Source organism: Epinephelus moara, chromosome 18 (genome assembly GCF_006386435.1).
Source record: "Epinephelus moara isolate mb chromosome 18, YSFRI_EMoa_1.0, whole genome shotgun sequence".
In the NCBI taxonomy this organism is placed as follows: domain Eukaryota; kingdom Metazoa; phylum Chordata; class Actinopteri; order Perciformes; family Serranidae; genus Epinephelus; species Epinephelus moara.
Window position 1 is genome coordinate 22,428,359 of NC_065523.1, and position 19,350 is coordinate 22,447,708.

General features: G+C 45.8%; 1 protein-coding gene across 5 annotated transcripts in view; it reads left to right on the forward strand.

The window, feature by feature from the left end:
- LOC126405136 (BAH and coiled-coil domain-containing protein 1) overlaps positions 1-19,350 on the forward strand; it is a 75,886-nt gene that overhangs the window by 39,613 nt on the left and 16,923 nt on the right. For 3 of the 5 annotated variants that reach the window (XM_050068703.1, XM_050068706.1, XM_050068705.1), the window contains exons 1-10: positions 7,141-8,643; positions 9,064-9,178; positions 10,173-10,372; positions 10,698-10,859; positions 12,212-12,510; positions 12,916-13,261; positions 15,157-16,089; positions 18,396-18,565; positions 18,730-18,866; positions 19,081-19,194. In XM_050068703.1, the coding sequence (XP_049924660.1) occupies positions 7,290-8,643; positions 9,064-9,178; positions 10,173-10,372; positions 10,698-10,859; positions 12,212-12,510; positions 12,916-13,261; positions 15,157-16,089; positions 18,396-18,565; positions 18,730-18,866; positions 19,081-19,194 (3,830 nt within the window). In that variant the 5' untranslated portion in view covers positions 7,141-7,289. Of the gene's footprint in view, positions 1-5,848; positions 5,975-6,188; positions 8,644-9,063; positions 9,179-10,172; positions 10,373-10,697; positions 10,860-12,211; positions 12,511-12,915; positions 13,262-15,156; positions 16,090-18,395; positions 18,566-18,729; positions 18,867-19,080; positions 19,195-19,350 lie in introns of those variants that run through there. The other 2 variants (XM_050068707.1, XM_050068704.1) reach the window with 2 other exon arrangements.

Sequence of the window (19,350 nt, forward strand, 5' to 3'; positions counted from 1 at the left end):
CAGAGCAGGCACTGACTCGTGTGTGTGTCTGTGTCTGTGTGACTGTGTGTGTGTTGGCGCATTAGTGTGTCACTTGTAACCTTAAAGATATTCTCTGGATTTTTTTTTTTTTTTTTAGCGAGCTGTGTTTTTAAAGTGGCTGTTTGCATGCAAATCCAAGCATAGCAGCTCGAATTTGTATTCAAAGATTACTGTATGATCCTCATGTCTCTGGCATATACCTGTCATGGTGCAGAATGTCTTTGTCTCTGCTCGTCTTCTGACACATTTGCCACAGATTAAAGCGCTAAAATCTACCATGTATTGAGCAATAGATAACAATGATCTCATTAGTCACTCGCTAACCAGTCACTTGGTGTGAATAAACAGTTTCCTAGCGGTATAAGAGTGTATAGAGCAGCGGCATCATACATTTTATTTGTATATCATGTAAGTCACCTGATATACAAATAAAATGTATGATTCTGCTGCACCAGTGTGTTGGATTTATGGGGATTTATTGGCAGAAATGGAACGTAATGTAATAAGTATTTTTTCTGTAGCGTATAATCAGCTGAAAATAACAACTGTTGTGTTTTCGTTACCTTATCTACAGAGATTGGTATGTTGCACTGCCATGTTTCTACAGTAGCCCAGAGCGGACAAACCAAACACTGGCTCTAGATAGGGCCGTTCGAGTTTTTGTGTCAGCCACCATTGTTAGCAGGCCTTCCACGATGACAGTGTTTGAAAACACATAGATTTCTTAAACATGAAACTGTTTCATTCAGTGTTTTGACCGGTTTTAATCACGTGGTCCGTGTGTTTTGGAGAGGAAGAGACCTCTCTGGATAATTCGGCTCTCGGTAAAAACAACCTAAACGTCTGGATCTCAAGTTATCAGAGATAAAATGTGAGCACACATTAGCAGGTGTTGGGCTAACAGCCCATCTCCAATATGTCAAACGGCGTCGGATAAACACTGATATGTAATGTGAAACTGCTTTATTTAGTATTTGTATCGGTTTAAATCACTGGTGCACTTGTTTTGGAGAGGAAATTATCTGTAGAGGAAGAGACCTCTACAGATAATTTGGCTCTCAGTAAAAACCTCCTAAATGTCTGGATCAGAAAAAGGGTGAGCACACATTAGCAGGTGCTAGGCTAGTGGCCGGTCTGTCAGCCGAACAGCATTGAAGAAACACTGATTTCTAATGTTTAACTACTTTATTCAGTGTTTTTACTGGTTTTAATCACCTGGTCCGTTTGTTTTGGAGAGGAAGAGACCGCTGCGAATAATTCGGCTCCTGGTGAAAACATCCTCGACAATAAACACTGAGGCTAATCTAACCAGGAGAAATTTTAGCTGGTTGCAATCTGCAATCCTCACTGCTAGATGCCACTAAATCTTACACACTGCTCCTTTAAGAGCAAATCTCTCTTTTCCAGTAATTGTCACAGGCTTTGGAAATGGAATTATGGTGGAGATAGAAAGAAGTCAGATGAAATATAATAAAAATAAGAGAGCAGTTACGGCATAGTCTGAATGTTTAATTTTAACTATTGAAAAGATGTAGAAGTGTTTATTTGGATCTAGATTTGTATGTTTTTATTTCAGTAAGTGCAGAGGTGCATGAGAAAATAGCCACTTTTTCCTGGATATGAAATTGAATCTGGATTTGCACCAAAAACTAATCACAAGATTCTTGGACTAACTTTCCACTAAATTAGAAATGTGTTGACAAGATATTCTGCTGACTTATAGAAAAAGAAGCCTTAAAACATAAGCTCCTTGGTGGAGATAATGCTAATAATAATAATGCATGGAGACAGATAATAATAAACCATGTCTTTGAAAAACAAGCTGACAATCATACATTAGTTTTTTCCACGGTCCACGCTACAACAAAACATCATGTTCAAATTTGTCCAATTAGGAAAGAGCTTTTAAAGCTCAGTTTTTGGTTTGGAAGGGGGAAAAAAATCAGAGAGAAAAAGATGTATTTTCTACTTAATCCGCATTAGCACTGACATTAGTGTGGACATGGTCTGGGTATGTTTAGAGAGGGCCAGTTAAGTCATGCACACAGACCACATTTCTATTGGGAGCATGAGCGACAAACCATTAGCTGAGTGACACGTTAAGCAAACCTATAAATAACATCGCCGCATAACAGGGGTGGCATGGTCGTCTGGATCGAGATAACTTTGGCAGCGGGAGCCAGCGAATGTGGTACAGAAAAGTCCCGTGTTGACTTTTGTTTAAAGATTTATTGTGTTGGGAAAAGAAAAGCATTCAGTGTACTGTCTTACAAATGCTGGGATATTTATATACGGTGACAAGAGCTAAACCATTAGTGGCTTTCATGATGTCAGAGAGTAGCACGGATTAAAAGAGGTTTTCTGTTTCGGTTTTTGTCTTCAGATTGATTGCCAAATACAGTAACAGCCATTGTGCCTGGGATTGTCTGTTGTTCATTTGTTGAGTGGAGATGTGGACTCACTGACACAGAGATAGAGACAGACAGAGGGAGAGGGGTGGCGGTACATGACTGTGGGTGGAAAAAAACAAACAGGTACAAATGCGGTGTGGTGACCGTTTTAATAAATGTAATGTAAAATGTTTTTCATAACACCCAGTAAAATGGATTAGCCCCTCTGAGCTTTTGAAAGATTTATTTTCATGTTTGGAACCGTTATATAAACCCTGAATACCCCACCCCCCCCGAATCAACTGAGTGGAAAAATTAAAAAAGAAAAATGGACTAAAAGAGAAAAAACCTGCGGGCTCCTCACAGGCCTGAGGCCAGCTGGCTGTGGTCCAAATGACTTCTTACGTTATGCCAAAAACAATCGCCGTCTCATATCTCTGTCAACACATATAGACACGCATACATGCACACACATACAATTGCCTGCACACACCTGTCTAATCCACTTCTGTTTGATACGCCTTTCCAAGCCTATCTTCAGTTGTCCATCTTTCCTTCTGTGAGCAGTTGCTAGCTTTTCCTTTTGTGGGATTTAAGCTGCACCCCCCACCTCTCCTCTCTTCCATACTCCTGCCTCTTTCATTCTCCCTCTCCCTCTCTCTCTCTCGTGCCAGCCTGCATCCCTTCCTTTCAATTAGTCAAACCTGAAGAGATCCACCACAGTACTGCCCCTCCTTCGCCGAACCCTCCTCCTCCCTTTCTGTGTCTTGATGGTTCTGTCACTTTTTCTCAATTAGCGGACCTGACAGGCAGCTCAGCCTGCTCCTCCTCTCCTCTTGGTCTTCCTCTGCCATGCTCTCTCTCTCTCTCTCTGTCCTTCCCTCTCTGAAATGTTACAGCCATTTTCCCGGAGACAATATACGGCATTTATGTTATTTTGTCATTTAGCAAAAGTGAAGAAATCCTCATGAGCAATTGTACAGGCTGGCATTTTCGGAGCAGGTATGAGAAGAGTGGGTAGAAATGGAGAGAGGAACGAAACACTCTTGTCTTCTGCCTCTAATTCAGCAGGCTTAATTCTTAACTGCCTCTAGGTGCTGTTCTATATCCAGCCCCCTTCTTTGTCCTCCCTGTCGGCCTGCTTCTCTCAACCCACCATGCTGTGAGAAATACCTTCAGAACTTCTGGAAATCCCTCCCTGGGATGCAGCTCTGTTTGTTCTGTCTCTCGCCCCTGCTCCGCCCGTGGAAAGGAGGGCATGCGCTGTGAACTCCCCTCTGTCATTCACTTGCCGATGCTGACTTGTTTATGTGTGTGTATGTGTGAGTGTGTGGAGGGAAGGAGAGCGAAGCTGCTGTGCAGTCAGCAGACTGCACTAAGACCCTGCTCACGTCGCCTGCAGCAGCAGCAGCAGCAGCAGCAGCAGCAGCTTCCCTTGTCCTGGCCAGATTAATGGCTGAATGGGCTCTGCCGTGCCCAGCAGTCCCCCTCTTGCCGCCCCAATGGAGGGCATGCTGAAACTGAGCGGGCTGGCATTATCGGGCACAGCCAGACCACGCTGTGAAAAGGGATTACGCCGTCAATCGTCACGCTCACAAACAACATGCTGCCGCGGAAAAAAAAAGCCCCTCTCCCAGCTTGGATAAAGACTGCCAAACAGCTCTCTGCTTTTCTCCCTCCCAAAATCAGAGAAAAACGTCTTGCTTAAACAAAGGACCCCCCCTCCCTCCTCCCACTCTAGATGAATTGGCATAAATGTGTGTGCTTATTAATCATGACAGCAAAGAAAGAGACAGACAAAGACGGAGAGATAGAAAAATAGGTGAAAGAGAGAAAAAGAGAGGAAAACGTGAGGGTATGTAATTATCACCCCATTGCCCTCCTCAGAAAGCAGCACCTCCTGTGTTATTGCAGGAGTGTTTGCCCTCTCTGTGCATTTCATTAATTAAGATGGGAGCATGCGGAGGCCGCTCGGAGACGAGGTCATTAAGCCCACCACAACACTCCTCCCTCCCCAGAGCCAGCTCACAGCACCGGCCCCATTGTTCCACCGGCAGAAAGTGAGACATTCAACACTAGGAGCTCCTGTTAAAACCACACACAAGCACACACACACACACACACACACACACGGCCAAATGAACTGCATCTGCGCTTTCCGGGATCAGGTCGCACGCTTGCCAACACAAATACGTCTGTCTTTCATTTAGCTTGTAGAGCCATGTTTTCCTCTCTCTATCCCCCTCCTCCTTCCTTCGCTCCGTCTGCGAGTTTGTGTTTGAAAGTGAGGCTCGAGAGTGAGGCAGGTGCAGGAGCAGGGGAAAGGAGACATGAAACACCTGAACTTCTCTAGATGACTCAGAGGTCACTGAGATGGTTGAGAGAGGTCTTGGACAGTAGACGTCCTGTCTGAAAAGAAGCACTAACACAAAGCAGCAGTGCGTGTCTCTGGTCTCTTCTCTTTATGTCTTTCTTTTCCTTCGTCTCCTTCCTTCCTGCGCTGACTTCATGGCAATAGTGCATATAGGTTAGTTTTCTTTTCCTTATGTATCTCCGTAGCCTGGGTGTGTCATGGAGTAGATGGGGAGGGCACAGCTTTATCATCATGCCTGTATCACATTACATAATATACTCAGAAGAGAATATTCACTGTAGTTATATTGCACTGTTTCCATCAAAGACTTCACCCCATTTTTTTTAAGTTACAGTACTTTGATTTTTATTATTAAATCTCTTTCTCGCAAGCGTGTGAAATAATTAATTATACAGTAGTAGAGATAGGCTAATTCAATTCACACTGACTTGTTTGGATGTTTTAGTTACCCGATTGCGGTGGAAGTGGGTTGTCATAGTGATTCTTTGTCCTAATATTGCGATGGGCTTTCATCTCAGTCCATGTTTTCTCTCTCCTCCACCTTCAAAGTCCTTTGTGTTTTTCAATGTCCCGTTGCAAAATGAGTTTTGTGTTTGGTTGTGGTGCAAATGTCCTCCAGATGGGCTTGATGCAATAAGCCCAGGTGTACTGGCTTACAGGCCCAACATCCAAGTGACCTTTTACCCCCGATGTAGGTCAGTAAAGGTCACCCGCCCAGCTCTCTCTTCATTGTAAACACAAGCTTCAAATCCGTCCTTATCACTCCATTCAGATGGATAGAGGTGCGACTGCCAGCTCTGAGAGAGAGATAAAGAAAGAGCCATATGTTTCAAAGACAAATTTCATACATTACAGCAATCCCCAAGCTTGTCTCGTATTGTTTGCATTCTAAACTCAGGCAGGAAAGGCAAACATGACAGGCAGAGCCAGTACTTATTTGCGTATGAACACCACCAGCTGCATTGGACCTGAAGGATTATGCTGGGTTAGTCTGGATAACTGCATCTTGGTGGTTATTGTCCTGTCTTATCAATTATCTCCCTCTCTCTGCTATCCATCTCAGCAGCTCCAGGGTACCCTCGATTCTCAGGGAGTCTGGCCCACACTTTCCTTCCCATGAGCCACTTGGATCACCATGCCAACAGTGGAGTTCTCTACGGGCAGCACCGTTTCTATGACACGCAAAAAGGTGAGGCGTGTGATGATTAAAATTTAATCAGACAGAAATAAGACATTTAAATCCAATTTATACAACATAGTATGGTGTAATTTGATGTGGGATATTGATATAAAGATGCCTAGGGAAACTATCATGAGAGCTGAATAATCTAATTCTGTCATTGCCTTTTCCTTTCTTGACTAATGCATTTGTCTTTATTGGCCTGTCTTCCTTCCTCTCTTAGAGAACTTCTATCTTCGAGGTCTCCCGTCCCAGCCACCTCTCATCTCAGCCAATCACAGTCTGCCACCCATGTCCAGGGCAGGTTCAGGACACTCTCAGGGGTCCTGCAGCAGAGACAGAGATCCAGGAGTAGGGACGGGGCTACATAAGGGTCTTAAAGAAGGGTCTGTGGAGAGAGGAGTGGTACCTGTCAAGGACAAGGAGAGGTCCAGTAGCAAACAGGAGGCAAAGGAGAGGCAGCAGCAGCAACAGCACCACAGTCACCAGCCACCTCAGCCCACACACCACCACCATTCCCACTCCCATCAGCAGCACCCACACTATCCACAGCACCCACTACCCCTGGAGGAGGTCAACAGCCGGGCCCTGGAAAGGCACAAGGCATCAATCTCGATGGAGTACAGCAAGGAACACCCTCAGAGTATGGGCAAACCCCTCAGTGCCTGTTTGCACAATGGCAAAATGCAAAACGGAGATGCAGGAACTGGAGCAGGGGCGAAGGCCTCTATGTCCAGTTGTGGGGGGGAGGGCACAGCCCTTGGAGCTATGGGTGGTGGAGGGAGCAGCCAGGGCAGACATATGGGGTCCAGCGGCAGTAGTCGCTGCACCAAAGAAGGGATAAGTGGGGAGATGAGGATCAGTGAACAACCTTCAGACTGTCTGGAGAGGGGTCAGGCACCACTGCACCACTCTCTATCCTACTCTGTACCCCCACCCTTACACATGGGTTCTGCTGCTGGAGGCGCACACCCCCATCCGCATCCTCATTCTCACCCCCATACACATCCTCACCCTGGGGGCTTCCACTGCCTTCAGCTCCATCCCAGTCACCCGCACCATCCGCATCATTCCCACCATACACACCACCACCCGGACTTCTTCTGCCCGCCCCCTCCTGCTCCTCTAGCCAACCCTGCCTCACATGAGAGGGGGCCAGCCAATGTGGGGCGAGAACCTAAAGTCACAGGGCCTACATTTGTGCCATCTGTGGCAGGCCTGGGGGACAAATCTACTGGGCCATTCCAGCTTGGTAACCCCGACTGTCATGGTGTGGGTGGTGGAGGGGGAGGCGGCAACGCAAAGGACAAGATAATAGAAAAGAATGGAGGCGGTGGGCACCATAGTAGTTGGCACAGAAAACAGCAGCAGCAACAACAGCAGCAGCAGCAGCAACAGCAACAGCAACAGCAACAGCAACAGCAGCAGCAACAGCAACAACAACAACAACAACCAGCAGCAACAGCAACAACAACAACAACAACAACAACAACAACAGCAGCAGCAGCACCCTTACAGAAAGACAGAGAAGGCTCCAGACTGGATGCAGTCCCACCATCAACACCTTCAGCCTTCACAGCTTCCTCCACCACCCCAACTACAGCAGCCTCCGCATCCCCAACAGCAGCACCAGGTTGTACGATCACGCAGTGCTGAGTGTATCAACAGTGGTGTGGATATGGATGTGTTCAGACCCTCACTGCCCCAGGGGCCCAAGACTGGACACTCTGTCCCTCATTCTGTCAACACTTCTCCTTATAGAGACTGTTCCCATCCGGGACCCCAACCTAACTCCTCCCCACTTGGAAGTAAAAGCATGGGACAACATAGTGGGGCTGGAGCAACCCATGGCCCTGGTCCTGGAGGTAGCTGCTCCTTACAGAGAGATGGACAAAAGGTAGCCAGGATACGCCACCAGCAACATGGCCGACCTGGCCCAGATGCACCCTCTCCTGCTGAGTTAAACCAGGGGACTAATCAGGAGCTAAAAAGAAAGATGGACATGTCTCCTTACGGTTACAGCAACAGCAGTGGGCAGCACCACCACCAACAGCCGCCCGTGCCACCCTGGGCCATGAGACCTCCCCACCACATGCCACAACCCGAGGAGGAGCAGAGGAAGTCTTACATGGAGTTAGGGAGCACTGGTGGGCAACACTCCCAGCAGCAGCAGCAGCAGCAACAGCAGCAGCAGCAGCAGCAACAGCAGCAGCCGGGAATGAGCCTGCCTCCTCCCCAGCCTCCACCCGCACCTCCCCTCAGTCAGCAACAGCAGCAGCCACAGCAGCAACCTGAGCCCCAGGGCCCAACTCAGGGGGAGAGCAGTGCCATGAAAAGCTTACTAAAGTACAGCAACCAGCAACAGCCACTGCTTCTCTCCCAGAAGAGCCCCTTTGGGGGGCTGGGAAGCCTCAAATCAGGTCCTGCTGGGGGGAGCTGTGCCCTGCAGGGCAACAAACAGACTCTACCTTCCAGAAAGGGCCCAGCCAATGACAACGAGCGCCCTGATTACAGTGGAAGAGGCCGAGATATGGGGGACACAGGTCACGGGGAAAGTGAGGTGCGGCAGCCGCCAGTGGGAATTGCAGTGGCTGTGGCCAGACAAAGGGAGCCACCATGTCGTTCAGCAGACAGTCATCCCAACAGCCGGCAGGGCAGGGTCCATCCCTCAGTAAAAGGTAAGCAGGCTAGGTCACTGCCTCATAAACAGAGGTGCGGGGAACAGAGACCAGTTTTTTTCTTATCTGTGACCTGTCGATGACCTGTAGCTGTGAAAGCGAAAAAAGAAAAGAAAAGAAAAGAAAACTGGAAAAAACAAGGTCTAGACTTTTAAAGCCTGAAAATATCAGTGGTACAGCATTGTCTGTGCCATGAGACAAACCGTCGGTTTTCACTTTCATTAATTCTGGTTGAAATGGCATTAAAAAGTATGATACAAATCTGTATAGTGGGGCAAACTAATAAGCGCTCTGAGTACTGTGTTTTGAGAAATTGTGAGTGACTTGGGAACACGTCTTCACCTGGTGAAAGCTAATGGTTAAGCTGATGTTTGTTTATTTCATTGTTTGTTTGCTAATGTTCTCATGTTTGTCTCGTAGGACCGCCCCGCTCCATGTATCCTTCAGATCCGACCACTGAAGAGGAGAGGAAGAGGATGAGTGGGGAGCAGATTGGTTTGACTTGCTTGGACAGAGAGAGAGATGCATATATCAGGTAAGCAATTGTAAAGCCATTGCTTAATATTAGGGCTGTAACAGTACACACAAGTTAAGGTTTGGTTCATACCCTGGTTTAGGAGTGACAGGTTGGTACAGCGAATCCTCTGGCTGGGGACTGAGGTAACATTTAGCCTATTGACAAATTCAGTAAAAGATTTTAATTAACATGTCAAACACTTGTGTATTACACTATAGGAATACTTTCCAAAAGCGCAATTGGTCTCAGTGTACTCTAAACTGAAGAGCATCTCTTCCGCTATGAAATGAATATACCAAAATTCATAGTAGGCTATAATGAAAAATAAAACGTGCATTAGGAAAAGTGTTGCAGTTAGTTCCACCATAGCTATATTTGGTGGGCGGTGGTGGGCTCGATGTGAGACTTTTTTTTTTTTTTATTATAATGTGGGAGAACCATATTAAACAAAACATTAATTATAGTATTTTACATACTTAAAACATGTCTGGAGGGGAACTTGAAACATTCAAAGCACCCAAACATTTACCATTCCAGTGATTGGCACACCTGGGTGATGTAGTTGAACGTGCATTAGCACAGAAAGCAATGCTGACACACTATCTTTGTCTTTTAATGTTAAACAACTCTCTCGGTTGCTGTTGTTACTGACCGGGAACCTGCAGGCGGGTCTTCCAGTGCTGATGATTTTTTTTGCACTTAAGCGCGACTGACTTGCACACCAATCCCCTTGTGCTAACTTCAGCATATGTTGCTAACAGCATACAGCTAAAAGTTTTGGGCAGAACTTGCACTTGGGAACTCTGGCTCCTCATTACATGCATCACTCTACATACTGTGTATTCTGCATGTGGCTGCGTGCACCAGATCATGCCCCCCACTCTGTGACAGTTCAGTACAACTACACAAATCATCACAGCCCCTTTTAATACCCAAGTAGAATCAGTTAGTGTTATAAACCCACAGTGGTCTTCATTTGCATTTCCTTGTCTTTGTCTCATCTGGATACCAGGGATAATAAGGAACGGGTGGAGTTTGCGAGAATCCACCCCTCCAACAGCTGTCATGGAGACCTCACCTCTCATCTCATGGTCCCAGGCGGGACTTCCCTCCAGTCTGGCCAATTAGGAGATCCTGCTGCACATTCTGCTCACCATCATTGGATGCCAAGAACTGGAAGCCCATCCCTTTGGATGACAGGACACTCTTATGGTAAGAGAATATTAATATATATACATTTTTACAGTGTTACAGATCATGTAAAAAAAAGATGCTTTTCCAATTTATGGAATAGGTAAAAAAAGCATTTTAAGTTATCTAACTCGGCAACAAATATTGCATTTCATTTAATGCCTGCAAATCTCTGTCATCTAAAATTTGTGCAGAATTCAGCAGCCAGCATTTTACGTCAATTCAACTTGAGCATCTTTTCAGGATTTCAGGATTTTGTGATTATGATTAATAGTCGTGAGGGAGTTTTATTTTTACATAGAATGAGATAGGTTTATAAATCTAAACTGACATCCTCTCTATAAAGCAGGTATAGGTCATACAGCCCTGCACCAGAATCTGCCACCAGGTTTCTCTGCAGCCATGTCAGGCCCTCTGCAGCCAGTGCTGCCTCTGCCTCAGGACCCCTCTGCCCAGCTGGTGGTCCTGCCAACTGAGCCTCCCGCCCATCCTGCCACCCATCACCTGGGTATGCCTTAACCTTGCTTTCTCCTCAAAGCGTATGTGTGTATCTATGAAGCACTTTGAATATATCTGCATATACAGCCTTGCACAAGAACATTATTACATTAACATTAAAGAAAACGCTGGGAGTTCATCAGCAGTCTTCACAGGATCACTTCCTGTGAAGACTGCTGATGAACTTCCCTTTAATGGGCTCATTCACAGACACACACACACCACAATTCAAACATTTCCTGCACACCACCTGCTCAGCCCAGCAGGAATAGGGCTCTCAACGGGTTAGGGAACTCATCCAAAGCTACACTGTATGTGCACCCCCTATACACACACATGCATACGCTGAGTGCCACACCAAAGAAAGAGGAACTGTGTGAGTGAGGGAAAGATCACTTCTCAAAAGTCGTTGTAGACACACATTCAGTGAGCAGGCTGTGACATTTAATTAGCTCACAATCTTCGATGGTACGTTTCCTTCTGTGCTCCACAGGAGTTTCAGCTGAGAAAAGAAGTGCATCCACGAAAGCTTTCCCACAGGAAGTATCCAAGTTTATGTCTCTGAGCAAGGATTTTTGGTGTGTCTAGGAGAAAGGGGGTGGAGGGGCGAGTCAAGGGCAAAGGGTGAGATAATAAAAAATTTGGTTTTTGAGGTTCGTACATGTAGGCCCACTACTTCCCAAGTGAGACCTCTGTCATAGCACATCACCCACACCAAGTTGTACTACACTTAGCACATAACTGAAAAGGTTGTCCACCCACAGACGTGGGAACTAAGCTTCCTGTCGGGCCCTTTCGCAGAACCTTATCTGGGATTTGGCTGGGCAGGTGGGACTTTTCGACGGAAAGTCCACACTGAATGCTCCGGCGAGACAAACAAGCATTTCCAGCCCAGTATTTTGACCTCCAATCAACCTAAAGCCATCATCATCTGTTCGCATTTTATCATTGTCATGACTTTTTTTTTCAGCATTCCAGTAAATTCTCAAGGCAGTTCTGAAGAGACAGCTTTCTGTTCAGAGCGGGGGAGAGTGTGGGATTGCTGCTGCCTGGGGAGATGTTGTTCTGTGAAGTCAAAAATCTTTTTTTGAAGACATTCATCTATGTCGTTGCTATAAAATGTGCATACAATGATTTTTAAATGATCCATAATGGTTTCAGTGTTTTGAAATGGATGTGTGGGAGGCAGATAATGAGAGGATAAGGATATGGATAACACAATGTTGTATTCTCGTGTGTTGCGCTCGGTATTGATGTGTATGAATCCAAAAGGAAGAGGTTGCTAAAGTATGTACGTGCGTGTGTGTCTTTTTGTTCTAAGGTAGCCCCCTCCGTCACATTCCTCCTCCTTTTTCTCATTAGATGTGATGGAGCAGCCAGGGCTGTGGCCCCCTGTGTACGGCGCCCGGGGCCCACCCTCCCACATGCAGCATCCTGCTGTGTACTCCCGATCCCAGTTTCTACGGCAACAGGAGCTGTACGCTCTCCAGCAGCACCAACAGCTCCAGCATCAGCATCAACATCAGCACCAGAGCCACCAGTCGCAGCAACCACAAACGCAGTCTCAAACCCAGCAGCAGCAGCAGCAGCAGCAACAGCAGCAGCAGCATAGAGCTGCGCATGGCATGGACATGCAACATCATGCAACTCATAATTCACAGGTGATTATAAAGTCAAAATATACAAAAATCTATCTATCTATCTATCTATCTATCTATCTATCTATCTATCTATCTAGCTATCTAGCTATCTATCTATCTATCTATCTACACATGCAAAGGAGAACAAGACTCTGGCAGAGTGGATGAGTCATGAGTCAGCTTTTCTCACATGATTTATTTTGTCTATTTTTAACTCCCCTAATATTGTTCTGAGATATGCTGACTTTCTCACAGGGATGGAGTGTAAATCACTGAATACAGGCTGCGAGCTAGTTTGTGTCAATGACCAGATTGCAAGGAATTAGTTATTACATTGCTAATGTAAAAATTCACGTGCTTGAGATCTTCCAGATTTGTAGGGCCCTTCTGTAAGTGTAATTGTATGTTGTCATTTTAATACCACAGATGCAGAAGAGGCCGGATGAACCCTCCGTTGAACTAGAGGAACTCATTTCAGAACCGAGAACGTCTAAACCTGCCAAGCCCTACTCATACAACCCGCCCCAGAGGAACACCTCTCCCCCTGGGGCCTGCGCCGCTCACTTGTCCCCGTGTTGCCAGTCCCCGTCACTACGCCCGCATCCCAAAAGCACTCCTTCGACTCCCTGCCCCGCTCCCAGCCCTGCTGCGGCAGCCCCTCACTCACCTGCCATCAGCCCTGCCCCTCCTCAGATGCCCAAGGGGACTGAATCCCAGGACAAGCGAGGAGAGGGACAGCCCCCGCAGGATTACCCACAGTCTCTAGAGCCTGGTAAGCATCAGAAGAAGTATTTACGTGCAAAAAAATATATACAAAATGTGCCTCAAATATTTTCAGCTGCCTTTGATGCACTGTGTGCAAAGGCTTCTGCATATGAGCCACATCAATAACATCTGATGAAACACTGTCAAAGAACATACAGTTTGAACCAGTTTCAGATGCCACAAGTTACAGATCAGGGTTGGGCAATATGGCGCATAAATAATATTGCAGCATTTGTAGGCTATTATGTGATACACAATATATATTTAAATATTTTGAAGTCTCCTCTAAACTACTGTAGACAACTAAAATAATAAACTACTAAATAAACTACTGTTAAAATAAAGTTAAAGTACTATTATAGTCTAAACTATGACGTAAACTACTGTTACAATAAAGTAAATAAAGCACTGTTATAATAAAGTTAAATAAAGTACTTTTACAATAAAGTTAAATGTATTATTGTTATAATAAAGCAAAAATAAAATACTGTTATAATTAAGCTAAATAAAGTACTACTACAATATAGTTAAATGAAGTTAAATTAAGTAGTGTTATGATAAAGCTAAATAAAATACTGTCATGATAAATCTAAATAAAATAGTGTTACAATAAATTTAAATAAAGCACTGTCACAATGTAGTTAAATGTATTACTGTCAAAATAAAGTTAAATGAAGTACTGTTATAATAAAGTTAGATTAAGCACTCTTAAAGTTAGGTTAAATAAAGTACTGCTATTTTAAGTTGAATAAAGTACTATTACAATAAAGTTAAATAAAGTATTGCTGTAATGAAATAAATCAAAGCAGAACCACTGGTGTTTTTATTCTGAAGCACTCAGCTCATCTCCAAAGTGTTGCTGTTTTTGCTGTGAACTTAAAGCTTCCGGTCAACAGTTACCTGATAGCAGAAAGTTAAAGCACTAAAGTGGCACCGTTAATGTTAGGACAAATAGCTCTCCAGTTTATATATCAATAATACTGCAAGTCGCACTGGTGCTCCATGGTCACAAAACACAACTAAATGGTTGCAGTCTGCATCCCTTGGTGGCTGGGGAGTGTGTTTGGCGCATTATGTTTGTGCCAGTGACTTTAAAAAAATGATGTGACAATTTAGACTTGATGTTAGTGATATGCATCCCGTGAGCAACCATACCAATACATTGAGTATAATCAGTATTTTGCTTACCCCTATTACAGATGTTTAGACAAATAACTCAAACAGCAAGAGAGAGGACAGTGAATTCTAGGATAGAGGATCACCGTGTACATTATACCCAGTGGTAATTGGGATCGCCACTGTTGTAAATGATACTTTTTGTTTGCTGGCGTTGTGGTAATATGTGTGGGTGGCTGTGTTGGCAAGCCCCTGATTGACTGAACGGCTCAAAGCTGCAGAAAATGGCTGCCGGCTGAGCTGGGGCTTTCCACTACCGTTACCTCGGTAATGACTGAGAAACACCTCAATAGCAGCCCTCGCCTCTCCTCCACCCCCACAGGCCCCGCACTCTCTTCATCATCATTAATGTCTGGCTAACGGCCGCCGCACGCCAGAGGAATTGTGTCAGGTGCTCTGATAAACCAAAGCCTGGCTCACTTCAAATAACACACTCACACGAGGTTGCATGTGGTCCTGTACTGTTCCTACTGCTGGGAGATCAAGGCAGAGTGCATTTCCTTTTCCTGGTTTTTATCTTTTGTGACCTTAAAGCTAGCAGGGGAATTAAGTTTAGAATGGGTCTGATGGGGATGGACTTAAGATTTGCATTAAATGGGGCTTTCGGCCAAAATATGGCTACAAAATAAAGTCATTATGAGGTATTTTTGTGGCTGTTTTTTCAGAATGGTTAAGCCAATATTGACAATTGATGATTTTGTTATCTTTATTTCTGTCTCTCTGTAGACTTACCTCCTGGATACACCTATCCTTCTATTGCCATGGGCTACAGGAGCGGGCCGTCCCCCCAGGATGTTCGACTGGCTGAGCCAGCCGACCTGGAAGCAGTCCAAGTGGAGCCTGCTGAGCATGCTCCTCAGTCTCTCTCCAGCCTGGGGGAGGAGCTAGACTGCCAAGCGGTGGTCAGGCCCCTACCAGAGTCACTCCCACCCGAGGAAGTGGAGCAGGAAGAGCAAGAAAGAGTGGTTGAGAGCGTTCTGGAACAGAGGGAGGAGGTGGAGGTCGCAGCAGTGACAGCAGCCAACTATGTGCCTGGAGAGAGGGAGGTGGAGGAGCAGGGGCCCGCTGAGGAAGAGGTGCTGGTTTGCCCTCCTGCTAAGAGCCCAGTGTGCGAGGCTGCTTCCTGTCCAGTCCCCCTTTCAACAGAGGAGCCTGAAAGGCCAGAAGCTGTCATCACCTTGGAAGAGGAAGAGGATGATGAGGCGGTGGGTGAGGAGAGCCAGGTGGAGCATGCTCAAAAGGGCAACATGTCTGGAGAGCAGGAGCCAGAGCTGCCCACCATCATTGAGCTTGACCCTGCTTCCCCTGCAGCTCCCGAGCCTCAGTCCTCAGCCCTTGAGGGAGCAAAGGACAGCGAGACGGCCCCGGATGATGCCTCAGTGGATTTTGTGTGTCTTTCCCCTGCCTCAGCTTCCGCCCCCAGCCCGAGTCAGGCAACTGTTGCCATGCCCCACAAACCTCTTGTGCCCTGCTACTGGAGTCTGGAGCTGCTGATCGCCGCTGCCTTCTGCACAGACGTACCTCCATTTCCCTTGTTCCCTCTTAGCACCCCATCAGCTGCCCCCTCTCAGCCTAACCCCCACCAGGGTATGGAGCTTCTGAGTGAGCTGGCAGATCTGGAGCTGCAGCAGCAAAAGCGCACCTGTGGGAAAAGTCAGGGTGAGGGACAATGGGTCTCCCATTAGTCATACACATTAACATGCACACGGAAACACATTCATATCAGCAGAATGCACTTCTCTCTCGTAGTTTACCCTCCTTCTCCTCTGCGTCCACTGAGACAAACTCCCACTCCCCCCTCAGGCCTAGCCTCCGTCGCTCTGTGTTCCCTCCCAGATACTCCTCTCTTCCTGCTGGTCTCAGGAGCCTCTGGTGGATTCTAACATGTCCCCAGAGAAGCTGTCTGCATGCCTGCTTGCCGTTTCTCTTCTTTGGTGTGTTAAAGGCACTTTTATTTTTTAAAAGGCTGTTCTAACGATGCAGAGGCCTCAGGAGAGGGAGAAGAAGCAGGAGGACAGGGCTGAACTACTAGTGAGGGGTGCACACCTCCCTTTCTCGCTCCCTCTCTTTCCCTTCCAGCTTTCCTTAGGGAGCTGTCTCTCTGTCTTTCCATCCCGCCGCTGTTTGATCCACACGTGTGCACAAACGCACACACTCCCAAACACACATAAAAACACACACGCAATTGCAAATACACACTCTTTAACAAAAAGGGAAGAAAAAAAAGAGACGCACCAATTGGCTTCCCTCTCGCTCCCACACACAACACGTAACTGAAAGTTAGTGTGTAATCACAAAAGCAGTCGATGTTTTCAGCACCCTGGAGCATTGCCTGGCTAATTAGACCCCATTGTTTTAAAGTGCCTTTAAAAGCTTCCTTGTTTTTCAAAGCGCCATGTGTTTTTTTTTTTTATTCATGCAAAAGGATGTTTTGTGTTTACCACAGCATCCTAATGCATTTAACTGCTCCCAAAAGAGGGTTCTATAAAAAGGGTATCATCAACTGATTCCAGAGTCAGTGATGTTGTCTTTGTGATGCGATACTGTTGACAGCTCAAGAAAGTGGCACATGTCGAGTCACAACAATAGTCTTTACCAAAACAAGTGCTAAAACAAGTGAGAAGAACCAGTATTTTTTTTGTGTTTATATACATAAAGATGTAAGGCGGTGTTATTTTGTAAACAATTTTTTATGTTTCTGCTGTGCGACTAGACTGCACCGCTGATATTCAGATATTTAGCTCAGCCCATTGACAGCAGATAGTCCAGTCAGTGCCACAGGCAGATAGGGCTACATACAGTAGTAGGAGCTTGGCCCAGATGGCCACTGACATAGCAGCATCTGGTGAGTCCACATTGATATGACCTCTGAAACGATACGCTGCCACGTCTTCACACTGGCTTAATGTGCCAAATTTCCCTCCGTTTCTTTCTTACCGATCATTTATTCGCTATATCACAAGATTACTGCTGAGATATTAAGCCACATGTGCATGTTTTGGTGGTGAATGTGTACATATAGTGCTCACATGCACACAGTCTTTGTCATTTACTTTGAAATTAGTTTCTCGGACAAATTTTAAAGGTATAGTTTGGATCTTTTAAAGTGGGTACACCCCAGTTTGGAGAAGCAGGTAGGAGTACTGACACGAAAGCTAAGCAATGTACTGCTTTGGACAGGGGTCAGCAACAAAACATATTATAGCCATACAAAAAAGTCCCACCTGAAAAAAACTACATTAGTTTAAGTGTGTGCTATATTTAGAATATTTTCACAGATTTACCTCACGGTCAGACAACAATTTCCAAGTGGAAACTGAAGCCGCTATATCTCACTCTTGAAAGCCAGACTCCATTTAGAAAAACAGTGATTTAACATCACTGAACACAGGAGCTGCTGGTGTACCGCTGCCCTGATCATTTAGTTAGTTTGTATTATTGTGTGACTGTGGCACTGAAAGTGGTTAGTTCGGATTTACCAAAGCCCAACCATAATACAAACAGGCTAACTGATCGAGACAGTGGTAGACCAGCAGCTCCCGTGTTATGAGAGCTTAAAGTACTGTTTTTTTCAATGGAGTCTGGTGGTTTAGACGAGAGCATAACGGCTTCCACACCGAGAAGGGCCGTTTGCTGCAAGGTTAAGCTGTGAAAATACTCTCAATGTAGCATACATTTAAACTGTTCATGACTAAAAAAAATGTTTTGTTGTTGGCCCCCATCCAAAGCAGTACATTGCTTAGTTTCCATGGCAGCACTCTTGCCTACTTCTCCAAAAAGAGGACGTGCTGACCACCTTCTACTGTAGGTAATACGCTGTCTATGGATAAGCACTTCATACAACCCCACTTCAAAAAATCTGAACTGTCCCTTTAAGGAAACAACCCCAGTTAATTTCTAGTGTCTTTAAATCAAGCATGCATGGACACAATATGAACTAAACAATTATTTTATTCCCATAACAGAAGAGGAGTTGCTGATGTTTGACCTCCAGAGCCTTGCTACCCTGGCCACAGCCCGTGCACTGGAGATGGGCTCCCAGGAAGGCAGCAGTACAGCTTCAGGGCGACACTTCCCAGCCCGCAGGATCCTTAATTTACGTAGGAAATGCAGCTGGACACCTCGCAATGAACCAGTAAGACTGCAACTCCAGTGCTAATGCCTCAAAACACAAAGTTCCGATAGTTTTAATGTCTGTCATTGAAATAAATAAATGGATAACCTTGTGAAGAATGTGTTTTTCTTCGATTTAAGGATGTTTTTATTGGTAAAAATAACCACTAATGATGTGAACCTCAGGTGTGCCCGGCCAAAGGTAGCATGGAAACAATGGACGGTCCCGAGCTTGCAATGCGTGTGAAGCTGGCTGAGCTACAGCGTCGCTACAAAGAGAAGCAAAAGGAGCTGGCCAAACTTCAGAGGAAGCACGATCATCAGTGAGTGTGACCTTATCCTCCTTTCCCTGAAGCTCATCTCTACCCTTTGCATTCAGGGATTTCAGAAGTAATAAAAAACAAACAATTGCTTCTAGTTCTCAGAGTATTCCTGTCTGCATTGTTTTGCTGCTACAAGCTTTTGAGTTTAAATATGTGAAGTACCTCAGACATCCTCTCTCTATGCTTGTCTGTTTACATCTGCATGTGCAAGCAGGAAGGAGGAAACACCTCGAAGCCCGGCGCGACGAGGACCGGGGCGGCCAAGGAAGCGGAAACCCACCCTCACCACAGGTCCAGTGTCCTCGTCTGAGGGCCAAAGAAAAGTCAAGTGAGTATCACTCAGCCCATCTACGCCGGCTGGCTGCAGTCCAACCCTGTCTGATAAGTCCCTCTGTATCACTGGCGTACAGGGACTGCTGCTCATTGGCATAAACAGGAAATGGGAAAACACAGCTGAACCATTCAAGAAAGTCCACTTAAACCC